The sequence below is a fragment of the Callospermophilus lateralis genome, chromosome 7 (genome assembly GCF_048772815.1).
Source record: "Callospermophilus lateralis isolate mCalLat2 chromosome 7, mCalLat2.hap1, whole genome shotgun sequence".
NCBI classification, from domain to species: domain Eukaryota; kingdom Metazoa; phylum Chordata; class Mammalia; order Rodentia; family Sciuridae; genus Callospermophilus; species Callospermophilus lateralis.
In genome coordinates, this window is record NC_135311.1 from 124,320,518 (window position 1) to 124,336,054 (window position 15,537).

At 35.4% G+C, this 15,537-nt stretch overlaps 1 protein-coding gene across 3 annotated transcripts in view; it reads left to right on the top strand.

The window, feature by feature from the left end:
* Positions 1-15,537, top strand: part of Eya3 (EYA transcriptional coactivator and phosphatase 3) — a 102,515-nt gene that overhangs the window by 62,146 nt on the left and 24,832 nt on the right. For all 3 annotated transcript variants that reach the window (XM_076860946.2, XM_076860945.2, XM_076860947.2), the window contains 4 exons: positions 4,400-4,485; positions 7,086-7,269; positions 8,412-8,551; positions 14,023-14,106. In XM_076860946.2, the coding sequence (XP_076717061.1) occupies positions 4,400-4,485; positions 7,086-7,269; positions 8,412-8,551; positions 14,023-14,106 (494 nt within the window). The remainder of the gene's footprint in view (positions 1-4,399; positions 4,486-7,085; positions 7,270-8,411; positions 8,552-14,022; positions 14,107-15,537) is intronic.

Genomic DNA, 15,537 nt, shown 5'->3' on the forward strand with positions numbered 1-15,537 from the left:
AACCCATATGTCTGTGCCTCTAGTCATTTTCTTCAGCTGAAGTGGCTTAACTAATAATATTCAAATGCCAAAATCAAGATGTTTCAAAATTAATTTTAACTTTTATTAAATGTCTTTGGGCTTTACTATTGTGGTAACTATTCACAATAGTCTTTCTTTAACCAGGAGTTTGTGTTTTGTTTCATTTTTATTAATAGGCATTACTTTTAGTATAGTTTTAGATTTATAGAAAATTGGATAGATAGTACTGAGAGTTTTCATCTCTCTCTCCACATACCCTGCAGACACTTTCCCCTATTATTAACACCTTACATTAATGTGTTATATTTGTTACAATTAAAGAACCAGCTAAGTATATAGTTTATTCAGATTTTCTTATTTTTTTTAATATGTATTTTTTTTAGTTGTAGGTGGACACAGTGTCTTTATTTTACTTTATGTGGTACTGAGGATCGAATTCAGTGCCTCACACATGCTAGGCGAGCGCTCTACCTCTGAGCCACAACCCCAGCCCCAGATTTTCTTAATTTTTCCCTGATGTCCTTTTTCTGTTCCAGGATCTCATGTAGGATACCACAGTACATTTAGGTTCCTCTAGACTTTGCAGTTTCTCCAACTCTACTTGTTTTTGATGACCTTGAGAGTGTTGAGTGTATTTTGTTGTTTCAGCTTAACCACCAGGAACACTTTTGGTTGAATCCTATGCCTTTTTACATAGCCCCACTTTTTTGGTTTCTGTTTTCAGTACTTCCTTAATTTTTGGCACTATGAGATGCTCCAGTCTCATCTTGTATATTACCTGTCCAAGTTCTATAGTCAACTATTTCTCCAAGGAGACCTGGTTCCTCTTACTGGAAAAGATGATATTAGAAACCAAAATATGGGCATGAGGGATGCTTGTTGCTGCTGGAGTATCAGATGTCTTTTTTTTTTCTTCTTCTTCTTTTGTTGTTTTGGTACTAGGGATTGAACCCAGGGTAGCTCTCTACCACTGAGCTACATCCCCAGCCCTTTTCTTGTTTTACTTTGAGATAGGGTCTCACTAAATTGCTGAGAGTCTCACTAAAGTGCCCAGGCTGGCCTCCCTTGGAGTCTTCCTACCTCAGCTTCCAAGCTGCTGGGATTATAGGAATGCACCACTCCACTTGGTTCAGTGTCATTTCTTTAAGATTCTTTTAATTAACAGAGAAAGAAATATATGTATGTATACTAACCTATGTAAGTACACATATGTAAAAATATTTCTATATGTAATAGTCTATATGTTACATTAATCATGAGTTCTTATTGAATTCTCTAGCTTTAATCCATTATCACATAAATCATCCTATACTCTATTTCTTGCTGCTGTAAATCTGTACTCCAAACATTAAGAAACCTTGTTCAGGAAATTACTTTGATTTACTAAGCTCCTTGTGGACAGATTTCTTTGTTCTGTACATTGATGCAACTCACTCACATGAAATAGTACTTGCACTCAATATCATCTGATAAATGAGAGAATGAGCAACCTACTTAAACAATCACTTTTAACCAAATATGCACAGTTTTTACTGGGTCTCAAAGGAATTGAATGAGTTTTTGGTCAGGTATATTGGTCACACACTGAGAGTAAGTTTTAGTAACCTACCCACTGTCAACCTCTAGCAGAAAATAGTGGTTTTGCCCCTCATACCTACTGTATGCAAGACACCTAGTGCATCCTATAACTATGTATAGAGTGTCATCTACCATATGCCAGGTGCCTTGCTAGACACTAAAAGTAATAAAATAAGAAGATACTCCTTTGTGGAACTTATAGTCTAGTAGGGGGAGGAAAAAAAAACAATTTTTACATGAATAAATAAGGGCATTTAACCACTGATTGAAATGTGCTCTGAAAGAAAAACGAAGTAGATTGCTATGATTGGGAAAACAAGAAAGGACTTTTTTTTTTTTTAACCTTTATTTTATTTATTTATTCTTATGTGGGTGCTAAGGATTGAACCTAGTGCCTCACACTTGCTAGGCAAGCGCTCTACCACTGAGCCACAACCCCAGCCCAAGGACTTGTTTTAATAAAAAGGTCAGAGAGAGCATCTCTGAGGAAGTGAGACATGCTGAGGAGAAGTGCCATTATGCCAGGAGGACTGGAGGGGGAAGACAGTCCAGACAGAATAATATTGCAGAGTTGCTGGAATGATAAAGACCTTGTCTTTTTTTTTTTTTTTTTTTTTTTTTTTTTTTGAGTAACTCAGAGAAAGCCAGAGCAAGGTAGATGGAGTGACATATCATAAAATTAGGCAGGTAGGTAAAAACTAAATCTTACACAAACTTTTATGTGCCATTACCCTTTGGGTTAACCTTTCAACTTTGGGGCTATATCACTTAATTCTGCTATGCCACTCACCAGTCTGTAACCATCCTTTGGATCAAAGCTATGTATGTTGACTATATTAGGTTGACCTAATGGGGCATGGTTCTTAGAAGCTTTGTTTTTCTGATTTTGCAGATTTTCAGGAGTGAGGACTACCTACATACAGTTGGCCATGCCATTGATATTTAGAATTCTGATAGCCTTTAGGTATATAATAATTGCTACCATTTAAATTTTTTATTCTCTAACTTTGTACTTTTGTTACATATTTTGTTGTTGCAGCTTTTTTGTGTGTATGTGGAGACCAGCATATTTTTATATATCTTTATATACATATATATGCAGGATAATCAGTACATTTTTTGAAAATTCCTGGTCTTTTAGTCATTGTTGTATATGACATAGAACATACAGTAGTTATGCACACTTTTAGATGAGTTTAATGAGAGTTCAGTGATAGTTACAGAGACTAAAAGGTATTACTTACTTAATTATTAACTAACAATCCCTCACTAGAATTTAAACTCCATAAGTTTAAGGACTTTGTCTTGCTCACTATTTTATTCCTTAGTCTGGAAAAGTTTCTAGTGCATAGTAGACCCTGATATACTTACTGTTTTGCTGAATAAATGAATGACACATGTTAGAAATGATTTGGTTAGGTTGGAGAAGAAAAATGTTATTGGACCCTGTGAACTTTCTAGGTTAGTAGGCCGAGATCCCCTAAGCCATTATTATTGGGAGAAAACGTTGATTTGTAGCTTGGTACTTGTTTAAAACTCAGACACTTATCAACTAGCAAATCAAGTTACTAAGATTCCTAGCAAGAATAATAGAGTATGTGGCCAAATGTTTTTCACCACTAGCCTGATTTAGTAAGTGGACAGAAGATTGTTTAATTTCTTTCTTGGGATTGAACCCAAGGGCGCTTAACCACTGAGCCACATCCCCCGTCCTTTTTTATGTTTATATTTATAGAGACTGAATCTTACTGAATTGCTTAGGGCCTGGCTAAATTGCTGAGGCTGGCTTTGAACTTGCAGTCCTCCTGCCTCAGCCTCCTGGGCCTCTGGGATTACAGGTGTGTACCACCATGCCTGGCTCCAGTCCTGTTCTAAATAGACGTTTTCTTATTGACTGCCCTTAATGGAGTTGGTAGTCAGTTAGCCCTACCCAATGGTGGACCCTTGGATTACTTATGATTACAGTAGAAATCATGCATCAGTGTTTATGATAAGTGAAAGAGTAGAGTTGAAAACTATTATATCATTACATTTACAAAAGTCCTTGTGTTATTTACTAATTACAGAGAAATTCTAAATCCCTGATAGAATCTGTGTTTAAAAAATGTAAAACTTAATCCAAATTCCTCGTCTTAAGACAGCCAGCCCAAGTAGTTTACCAAGTACATTTCTCCTGACTAGAATATATTTAATGTTTTCTTAATTTTTGTATATTCATTGATAAAGTCTCTAAATGCCAGATCATGGTGCTTTTTGTTCCTCATGAATAATCCATTATTTGAGTAGAACTCAAGAAGTAATTTCCAAGCACTTTAGAATTTGGATCATTATTTCTCAGAATAATTATCTTGCATCAAGAAAGGCATAATTTGAGGCAAGTAACAGTAAATGATAATATCATAGTGTAGGATTTACCAGAGCTCCACTGATGGTTAGTAGGTCACACTGCAGGTGAGTCCTTTTTCAGCTTCTAGAGAGATGAAGTGGAATAATCTGGGTTAGTTCTGATTTCATTGGTATCTTTAGTATGAGCTGTGAAATGTATATGTATCCTTCTAGGACTTTAGTAGGAAGAGTTGAAGACTCAAGTTGAAACAGAAAGACGTTTGAAGTGTTTTGTTTCTAATCAAGTCTAAATTGAGGTATGACATACAAAAAAGCAAAATGAGCATTTGTTTCTCTTGCTAATTTTCTTATCTCCTTGTAGATGTGTTCACTTAAGACAATGTATTTTTTTAATGTCTTCTAGACTTTTACGTAGTATCTTTAATTAATATCTCTTAAACTCTCAATTCTGTAGCTTCAAGCACAAACCCCAGCCTGATATCCACTTCATCCACAATTGCCAATATTCCAGCAGCAGCAGTTGCCAGCATCTCAAACCAGGTACAGTACAGTTCATCTAGTTTGCTCTTTCTCTCTTGTTTCTCTGTTCAGTTTGCCTATCTAAGAAACAACCAGGAATAATATGGGTTATGGAACCCTTTTTCTGGGTGCCCTCAGAACTGAACCCTAGATAGCTGCATCAGTTTCTCTTATTTTCTATTAAGCCTCTCTGAATATGGTTATATCTGCTGCTCTATCTATTGTATGTGTTTTTACCTCTTAATCTTCTCCCAACAAGCTCCATGAAGGCTAGGATTTACTTTTCTATTTTGTTCACGTATGTATTCCTCCAAAACCTACAAAAAGGCCTGGCACTCACTTCATTGTGAATTCCTTGGAATTTGGTCTTGATCACTGTTAACATTAACTCTGCTTACAAGATCACTGGTAACATCTTCAGTGTTTTAGAAGGTTTGCTGTTGTTGTTTTGTTTTTGTGTTGTTTTTCTGTTTTTCACCACTTCTGTGAATCTTTTTCTGCTCACAATTAACATTACTTTTCTGTTTCATTTTCTGTGTTTCACTGTCCTTGTATTTGTTCTTTCTTTTAGTCCACAAATATTTATTGAGTTTCTGGTTTTGTACCTAGCACTCTCATAGGAACTCTGTTTCTTTTTGTATCTCTTATAAATCTATCCATGCCTCCCTCCCTCCCTCTCCCCCCCTCCCTCCCTCCCTCCCTCTCTCTCCCCCCCTCCCTCCCTCCCTCCCCCTCCCCCTCAGCTGGGATCAATTGCACATAATGCTAGGCAAGTGCTCTACCACTGAGCTACATCTCCAGGCATTCACATCTCTTCTTTTTGATTCTATCTTCTAATGTGATCCATCTCTATTTAGTTTTTCTGCATTTAATAATTTCATCCTCAGGAGTGTTTAACCGTACTGATAAACTGTCTCTAAGATGAAGATTCTGGGCTACATGATGTTTACAGGCTTCCAGCTGATTGGTGGTTACTTTTTCTTTGATAACTTGCTATTTCCGAAGTTCAGAGTATCTAGAACAAGACCTTTGTTCTATCCTTTTTTATGTCTTCTTTTTTTTCCAGAAATATAACTACTTTTTCTTAATATTTCTAATTTCTTGTCAATGGCACCATTTTTTTTTTCCTCTTAATTAACCAAGTCCTAAAATCAGACTGGTTGATTTCCATTTCATTTCTCCTACCTTTCCCTAACCCAGCCATTTCTCAAAATTTTCCCTTTTTATTTTGCTATCATTTCTGTTACTTTGGGTTTTTTCCTCCTTTAATACTGAATTACTGTGGCTGAATGCTTATTTCATCTCCAATTTTTTTCCCCTGTGCTGTCTGTTCTTTAAAATACTGATTAAATTTTTTGCAAATGCTACCATTTATGAAGTTACTCATCTGCTCAGAATTTTTTCTTGTTTTTACTGTTGGTTTAATTTGAGAGTTCCCATTTTCTGATTCACACAAGCTATAATACTGTTGCGTAAAGAATCTAAGTCATAACCAGGCACAGTGGCATAGGCCTATAATTCCAGTGACTAAGGCAGGAGGAAAAAAGAAAAGAAAGATAGAAAAAAAAAAAAGAATTAGTTTGGTCAACTAGTGTCGTCCTATTTGTCACTAATATCAGTGTCAGTGGAATTTTTTGAAGGTGTGTCACACTCAGTTTTATTTTACAGCTCTATTAAGATATAATAGACATCAAACTATATTGATTTAAATTGTACGGCTTGATAAATTTTGGCATATATGTTTGTGAAATGACCAAAAGTTTCCTCCCGATATTTTAGGGAAACTGTTATTTTTAAAGAAAACTTTTAAGAAAAGATTATCAGTTTTGTGAAATAAGAAACTTTAGTGTAGGGTATATACTTTTTAAAGTTAATTTGCCCTTATAAACACTGCCGTTTAATGCAGTGGTTTATAACCTTGTTAAAGAATAGACACTTTTGTTTAAATATTCTAGCAGAAATTCGGTACATAAAATTGGAAAGGACATAGTATGTATATGTATGAAAGTACACAGGAACCTTCTCTTTCGGCCTTCCTTATATTTTATAGCAGCTCTTTTTTCTGGTCTCATGTTTCTAGAGAATGCATTTTGAGGGGCTGGGGTTGTGGCTCAGTGGCAGAGCACCTGCCTTGCACATGTGAGGCACTGGGTTCGATCCTCAGAACTATATAAAAATAAATAAACAAAATAAATATATTTTGTGTCCATCTAAAACTGAAAAATATTTTTTTTTAAAAAGAATGTATTTTAAAGTTATTGTTTTCATTGGAGAGACTGTTAGAAAACAAGAAGTCAAATTAATGTTTTAGGGAAATAATTATGAATAAGAGGGAGAAGAAACCCTTTAGTTGAAATTTAATGTGTGTGCTCTCAGGGTTTTTTTCTTTTTTTGTATCAGGGGTTGAATCCAAATGTGATTAATCACTGAGCCACATCCCCAGTCCTTTTTTATATTTTATTTTGAGACAGGTTCTAAGTTGCTAAGGCTGACTTTGAACTTGCAATCCTCCTGTCTCACTGCCTTCCAGATTGCCAGGATTACAGGTGTGTGCCACCACATCCAGCAATTATGCTCTTTCTAAGACTCTTGGTTTCCTCCCTGTTCCCTTTGACCTATAGGACTATCCCACCTATACTATTCTTGGTCAGAATCAGTACCAGACCTGCTACCCCAGCTCCAGCTTTGGAGTCACAGGCCAGACTAACAGTGATGCTGAGAGTACCACATTAGCAACTACCACATACCAGGCAGAGAAACCTAATGTCATGGTTCCTGCTCCAGCCGCCCAGCGACTTTCATCTGGTAAGTATCATAGTTCAGAAAACTGGCTTAAAATTAAGGGCACTTAATCCAAAAGGTGTTTTCAGGTGATGGGGAAGATAATTTTGTTCTGATATCAGCCACTTTCATCATGCTCTTGGCTTTCCCTCCTAGGTGAGTATTTAAACTTTGGAAGCAGGCTATGATGAGTCATGGGTGGCTGATGTCTGCCTGATACTAAGAATAGAAAAGTACCAACAATGAAAAGACTATACTGTATTTCCAACCCCTACCAGCTCTTTCAGCCTACAAATTCCCCCAGTCTTTTTTCCCCTTGTGATTTATTTTATCCTTATAGAATTTTTTATAATGTTTTCTGCCTTCTGCATTTTATTATAAATTATTAAAAGATCTAGAGCTATGGTTTTCAGCTGGAGATGATTTCGCCCCCCAGGGAACTTTTGGGCAACATGGAAAACAGTTTTTTTGTCACATTGGGTCGGGGATGCTTCTAGCATCCAGTGAGTAGAGATCAGGAATACTGCTTAGTTAAATACCCCAAAATGTATAAGATATCCCCCTCAACAAAAAAATTAACCGGCCCAAAATGTCAGTTGTGCCAAATTGGCAAACCCTGATCCAGTAATCCAGTAGTAGAGCAGCAGTTATGTTCTTTCTAAGACTCTTGGTTTCCTCCCTATTCCCTTTGGCCTATATATCTATCCCACCTATACTATTCTTGGTCAGAATCAGACCTGCTATCCCAGCTCCAGCTTTGGAGTCACAGGCCAGACTAACAGGGTCTTTTTTTTTTTTTTTTTTTGGGCAAACTAACTTGATGAGCTGTGTATAGTGGCCCATACCTGTAGTCCCAGCTATTTTCAATGCGAGGGCAATTTGAGACTAGCCTGGGCAACACAGTATGAACTTATCTCAAAAAATAACTTTGAGGGACTTAGAAGGCATGCATATAAAGCATGATTATGACTCTTTTTATGATGTTAGCCACTGTAGGTGCTTAATGCCTAGATCTACGTTCCTAGATTGCTTTACATAAAGTCTAGTTTTCTAAACTCTGTCCCTTAGTTATGACTCATAGGGCAGAGAATCTGCCAGCCCTCTTCATGCTCTGGTTCATATAGGCTGTGACTACTGGCAGTACATGTCCCACTTTTTCTTTTCAGGAGATGCTTCTACAAGCCCAGCTTTGTCCCAAACTACACCAAGTAAAGATGCTGATGATCAGTCCAGGAAAAACATGACTAGCAAGAACCGGGGCAAGAGGAAAGCTGATACCAGTTCTTCTCAAGACAGTGAATTGGAAGTATGAGAAGAAACTCATTCTAGTTTTTTTGTTTTTTCTTTGTTTTTCTTTGTTTTTTCTTGCTTCTTGAATTTATCAAACACATATCTGAAACTCAGAGATAATGTGGTTGTATGTTGTATGCTCTTTAATTCCTATGCAAAAGAAACTGCATTGACCAAGTATATTAGAAAAATGGTAAGAAAAACAAAGTTTCTCCATGTCCATAACTTACTATATCACTTTCAGATGCTTTTCACCAAAGCATTGAAAAAGCTTTGCTAGATTTAGGTAGCAAGGCAATTTTTTAATGGAAAGAACAAACAATTCTCTGTATTCCAGAGAACAGAAAGAACAGTTCATCTTATTCAGAAAACAGAGGGAGCCGCAAGTGATGTCATAGTGCACTCCATTTAGAAATCTAAAAGGAAAATGAGAGCTTCAAACCCAAGTTTCTGTGAGACACACAAATAGATCTGGTAACTTCTTAATGACATTGGCACTGATTTATTTTGTGCCTGTAAGCACTGTGAGACTTTATTATGGACATGTGTTTTTAAAAGACTAGGGATTGGGATTGTGGCTCAGAGGCAAAGCTCTCGCCTAGCATGTGTGTGAGGCATTGGGTTTGATCCTCAGCATCACATAAAAACTAAATAAAGGTATTGTGTCCACCAAAACTAAAGAATAAATATTTTTTTTTAAAGACTAGAAAGATAAAAAATCTAATAATAGTGGGGTCTTGTTTTTAATTTTTCTAAAAAAATTATTTATTATTTAATAAAGGGAAAAGATATATTTGAATATAAGTCCATTGAGATAGGTGCCCTAAGACATAGGTAAATTGAAGCCGTGTTTAGAGCCTATTGTCTTTCATTCCTGGGGTGGGGACAAAGGACCATGAAAGAGAAACTAAAATTTTGATACATTTCTTAGGGAAAACTGAGAACTTGCTCATTTTTAAAAATTGGAGCAAAATTTGTATAACGTAAAATTTTACTATTTTAACATGTACAATTCGGTGTCATTAAATACATTTCCACTATTATATAACCATCACTACTATATGTTACCAGAACTTTTTCATGATTCTAGACAAAATCTCTACACCAATTAAGCCATATCTCCCATACTCCTGTTGTCCTAGCCCATTGCAACTATTGTTCTATTTTCTCCTTCTATGAGTTTGCTTATTCTAGATACCTCATGTAAGTGGAATCATACAGTATTTATTCTTTTATGTCAGGCTTATTTCAGTAAGCATAACATTTTTACAGTTCATCCATGTTGTAGCATATGTCAAAATTTCATTTCCTTTAAATGGCTAGCTAATATTACATTTCATATATATGTGTATGTGTATGTTGTATCATGTTTTGTTTTATTCATTCATCTGTTGAAGGGCACTTGAGGTTTTTATCTTTGAGCTATTATGAGTACTTCTTTGAATACTGTGTGCAGTTACCTATTTGAGTCCCTCTTGTCCATCTTTTCAGTTCTTTTGGGTTACACAAAGGAATATTAATTTTGATCATATTCTGTCTTCCTCTTTTTAAGGAACCACCATAATTGTCTTCAGTTTTACATTCCCACCAGCAATTCACAAAGGTTCCAGCTTGTCTACATCTTCATCACACTTGTTATTTCCCATTTTTTTGATAGAAGCCATCCTAATGGATGTGAAGTGATACCTCATTATGGTTTTGATTTTTACTTCCCTAATGTCTAATAATATTTAGCATCTTTGCACATGCTTATTTGCCATTGACATATTTTCTCTGGAGAAATACCTATTCAGATCTTTTAAACTCCTTCCCTCTCTTCCACCCCCACCCTAAGGTAGAGTCTCACTGTGTTGCCCAGCCTGGTGTTAAATTCCCTGGATTCAAGTGATTCTCCTGCCTCAGCTTCTGCAGTAGCACCTGGCTCTCTGCCCATTTTTTAAATGGGATTTTTGGTGCTGTTAAATTAATATATTCCAGATTATTGATCCAAAATATTTTCTCCTATTGGGTTTGCTTTCTTTCTTTCTTTCTTTCTTCCTTTCTTTCTTCCTTTCTTCCTTTCTTTCTTTCGGGTGTGTGTGTGTGTGTGTGTGTGTATGTATGTATGTGTGTGTGTGTGAGAGAGAGAGAGAGAGAGATTTATTTGCAGTGCTGGAAATCAAACCTAGGGCCCAGAGCATACTAGGCAAACACTCAACACCAAATTATACTTTTCACTCAGTCTTTTCAATTTTTTATTGTGTCCTTTGAAGCATAAAAGTTTTTAATTTTGATGAAGTCCCATTTTTTTTCTTTTATTGCTCTGCTTTTAGCATAATATGTTAGAATACATGCTTATGAAGATTTACATCCATTTTCTTCTAAGATTTTTATTGTTAAATTTAGGTGTTTAATTTATTTTGAGTTAATTTGAATAAGTTCTAATTTTATGCTTTTGCATATGGATGTCCAGTTTTTCCAGCATCATTTGTTGAAAAGACTTTCCTGGGCTAGAGGTGCAGCTCAGTGGTAGAGCACTTGCCTAGCATGAATGAGGTCCTGAGTCTGATCCCCAGCACTGCAGAATGAATGAATGAACAAAGGAACGAATTCCTTTCTCCATTGGATGATTTTTTTTTTATTTTTGATCCTTGTCAAAATTAATTCGCAACAGTTTATTTCTCGCTTAAGCTCTGTTTTATTGGTCTATATGCTAGTACCACACTATTTTGATTACTGAAGTTTTGTAGTGAGTTTTAAAATCAGGAAGCATGAATCCTTTAGTTTTGTTCTTTTTCAAGGGTGTTTTGACTATTTGGGGTTTTGAGATTCCATTTTAGGATGAGTTTTTCTTTCTTTTCTTTTTTCTTTTTTAGAAGTAGTTGGACACAATGCCTTTATTTATTTATTTATTTTTATGTGGTGCTGGGGATCGAACCCGGGCCTTGCACTTGCTAGACAAGCACTCTACTGCTAAGCCACAATCCCAGCCCATAGAATGAGTTTTTCTATGGTAATTTTGATAGTGATCACAATAAATCTATAGATTGGTTTGTATAGTATTGGCATCTTAACAGTATTAAGTCTTCCAATCAGTGAACATGTGTATCTTTCCCATTTGTTTGTGTCTTCTTTAATTTCCTTCAAAATCTTAATGGTTTTCAACATACAGTATAAGTCTTTTGCTTCCTTGGTTAAATTTATTCGTAATTTTTTTTTTTTTTTTTTTTTTTTTTTTTTTTTAGTTGTAGTTGGACACGATACTTTATTTTTATTTATTATGTGGTGTTGAGGATCGAACCCAGCATCTCGCACATGTTAGGCAAGCGCTGTACCACTGAGCCACAACCCCAGTCCCATAAGTATTTTATTCTTTGATGATGTTTACTGCTTTTTAAATTTCCTTTTCTCATTATTTATTGCTTATAAACAGAAATACTGCTGATTTGATTTCAATTTTTTGTGTATTCCTGATGATTTTTTTTGCAAATAATATTATGTCATCTGAAAACAGAGATAACTATATTTCATCTTTTGCAATTGGGATGTCTTTTTTTTTTTTTTCTCTTCCTTTTCTTACCAAAGTGCTCTGGATAGAACTTCCATTACTATGTTAAATGAAGTGATGAGAAAGCATTCTGGCATATTCCTTTTCTAATGGATAAAGCTTTTAGTCTTTTACAACTGAGTATCATTTTAGCTGTAGGTTTCTGATACATGCCTTTATCATATTGAAAACATTCCCTTTTACTCCTACTTTACTGAATTGTTTTTTTCATGAAAGGATGTTGGATTTTGTCAAATGTATTTTCTGCATCAATTGAGATTATCATGTGTCTTTTCATCTTTTATGAATATGTTACATTTATTTTTATATGTTGAATGAATCAAGAACTAATCCCACTTGGTCACAATGTATAATTATTTTAATGTGCTGCTGAATTTGGTTTGCTATTATTTTGTTAAAGATTTTTGCATCAATTGGCATAAGAGAAAAAGTTTTAAAAATTTCTATAGTTTTCTTACAAATGTAGTCTGACAGGGTGATGTTGGTCTCATTACATAAATTAGGAGTGTTTCAAGAAGATTGGTGTTCAATCTAGTCTTTTCTTTTTCTTTTTGTGGTGCCTGGATTAACCCCTGGGCCTTGCATGTGCTAGACAAATGCTCTGCCACTGAGGTATGCCTCCATTCCCCTAATTCTTATTTAAATGTTTGGTACAATTCACAAATGAAGCCATCAGGTCCTGAGCTTTTGCAAGCATACGTGACAAAATCAGAGTTACTCCAGGTAAATTGGGCTGGCACTAAATAACAACGCAGACGCAGAAAGTACCTTTTTCTTGGGGTTCATTGACAGCTCCTCTACCCCAGCTCTCACAGAGGAGGCAAGAGAGGCAGGCAGAAGAGAGAGAGCAGGCCTGAAACCATCCTATTTATTGGGGAAAAAGACATTCAAGAAAGTTCAACCCAAATAAGGCAAGGGATTGGGTTTCAGGGGGTTGCTTGGTGATGTCTTTCGGTCAGCAAATTGACTGACATCTTGGAAGGCCACACCCATCTCAGGTGCTGTGTGGGATCATAAGCAGAGCAAGCGAAAAGGACACATATGTCTCACGGCCCAGTCAGAGAAGCAACGTCAGTCCAGTCCCCTCATGTACTCAAATGCCCATAGCTCACACAGCCCAAGGCTATCTCATAACAGGCTTTTATTTGTTGGAATGTTTTAAATTATTGATTCAATCTCCTTATTATTTATATGTCTTAATCAGGTTTTCTGTTTCTTCTTGATTTAGTTAGGTATCTTGTGTTGTGTATTTCTGGGAATTTGACCATTGCATTTGAGTTACCTAGTTTGTTATAGTATCCCCTTATAATTCTTTTTATTTCTATAAATATAAAATCAGTAATAGTGTTCCTACTTTTAGTAATCTTAATAATTAGTAATAATGATTTTAGTAATCTTGGTGTTCTCTATTTTTTTTTCATAGTCAGTCTAGCTAAAGGTTGTTAATTTTGTAGCTATTCTCTAAGATCCAACTGTTGGTTTCATTAACTTTTCTCTATTCTTTTTCTATTTTAATTGTTTCCACTTTAACTTTATTTACTTCCTTCTACTAGCTTTAGTATTACTTTCTTCTTCTTTGTCTAGTCCATTAAGGTATACAATGTGGTTTTTTGGAGATCATTCTTTTTCCTTTTGGTGCTGGGGATTTATTCCAGGGCCTTGTGCTTTCAAAGCATACACTCTACCACCAAGCTACATCCCCAGCCCTATTTCTTCTTTTTTTAATGTATGTACTTTCAGTTATAACATCCCTTTTAGCACTGCTTTCATAGTATCCCATAAGTTTTAATATGTTGTGTTTGTGTTTTCATTCATCACAAGGTATTTTCTAATTCCACTTACAGTTTGTTCCCGTTATTTAAGATTGTGTCATTTATGAATTTTAGTATTTTCCTTGTTACTGGAAGATGCTCATTATGCTTTATATTTTATTCCTTCAGCGGGTATTTCTGTGGGACTTGGATGAAACCATCATCATCTTTCACTCCCTTCTTACTGGATCCTATGCCCAGAAGTATGGAAAGGTAATTGGGTAGTCTTTTGTTATAACTATCCCTCCTCTGACTATATGAGCAGAAAATTTTTTTTTCTGCTACCTCTTCTTACCTGTTGGCTTTTAACTTCTCATGTAAAATTTCACCAGATGGCTTGTACTAGGCAAGCTATATGATCAAGTGGAGTTGATGATAAAGGCAGATACTAGTCCTAGGACCAGTGTTGAAAGCTGAAGTTGTTTGAGTTGAAGTTGCATTTTATAAAGTATAGGAATGAGGCTCAAAACAGAGTATTCTCGGGATTTGTTTGCAGAGACATGATTTGTTTAACCTTCAGCTACATGGTTGTTTTATTTTTTTGAGTTCTGGGAATTGAACACAAGTATATCTACCACTGAGCTACATCTCAAGCCCTTTTAATTTTATATTTTGAGACAGAGGCTTGCTAGTTTGTCCAAGCTAGTTTTGCACTTGCAGTTCTTCTGCTTTAGCCTCCCAAGTTGCTAGAATTACAGGCATGTATCACCACACCCAGCACCTTAAGTCACTTTTAATAACCCAAACCAAGCATTTCATTTTGCCAAACAAAAGTTAGACATAAAGCATATAGATAAAATATCTTTCTTAAAATACATGCATGCTTTTTAAAAAAACAAATATACCTAACAAAACTTAATTTTTTTAATCTTTAAATTTGGCAGAATGATTTTGAGAAGATTAGGACTGTATTTCTATGCCAAATTATCTCCAGAATCATATTTTTCAATTTTGGGGTACAAATTTTATAAAAATATCTCCCTCCCTTGCTATCTCACACTTCCCAATTGTTTTATCTCATCCCTTGCGTTTTTTTCTAGGAGTGCTTCCACAGGCTCTTACTATCTAGGCTGGCCAGCTGATATAAACTTATAAGTTATATTACTAAGATGACTTTAAAAATATAAACTCTCAGTAAAGGACTGATGATTCATCTCAAAGCAGCTTGCCTTGATTTTCCTGTAAATATTTTGACTCTTTTACCTTTCTCTACTTTCTGGTTGTTGAAATTGTCAGACGTCTGATGTTATATTGCATGTGTGGCAGGCGGCTTTTGACAGGGAGATATTGCATCTCATATTAGCAATAGTTAGGAGTTCCTCTGGAACAGAGAATTTCCCAAAAAATTTAAGTGGAGGAGAAAACACCAAAGGGAATGATAAAAATACAATTTTAACTGCAAAGCAGTGAGTTAATTTCTTAAATATATTCTCTGTATAAAATATATTCCTTTTACTTTTATGAAAATATTAGTTTCCACAAATTAAAGTTTTGACATTTCTAATATCCTCTCTATTGAACAATCCACATTCTTAGAAATGTCAGTGAAATATTATCAATTATACTTGAAGAACTGTTATAGACCTGTGTTGCTTTGGCCTTGACCCAAAATAATTTTGAAATATTTGAAAATGAACCAGTACT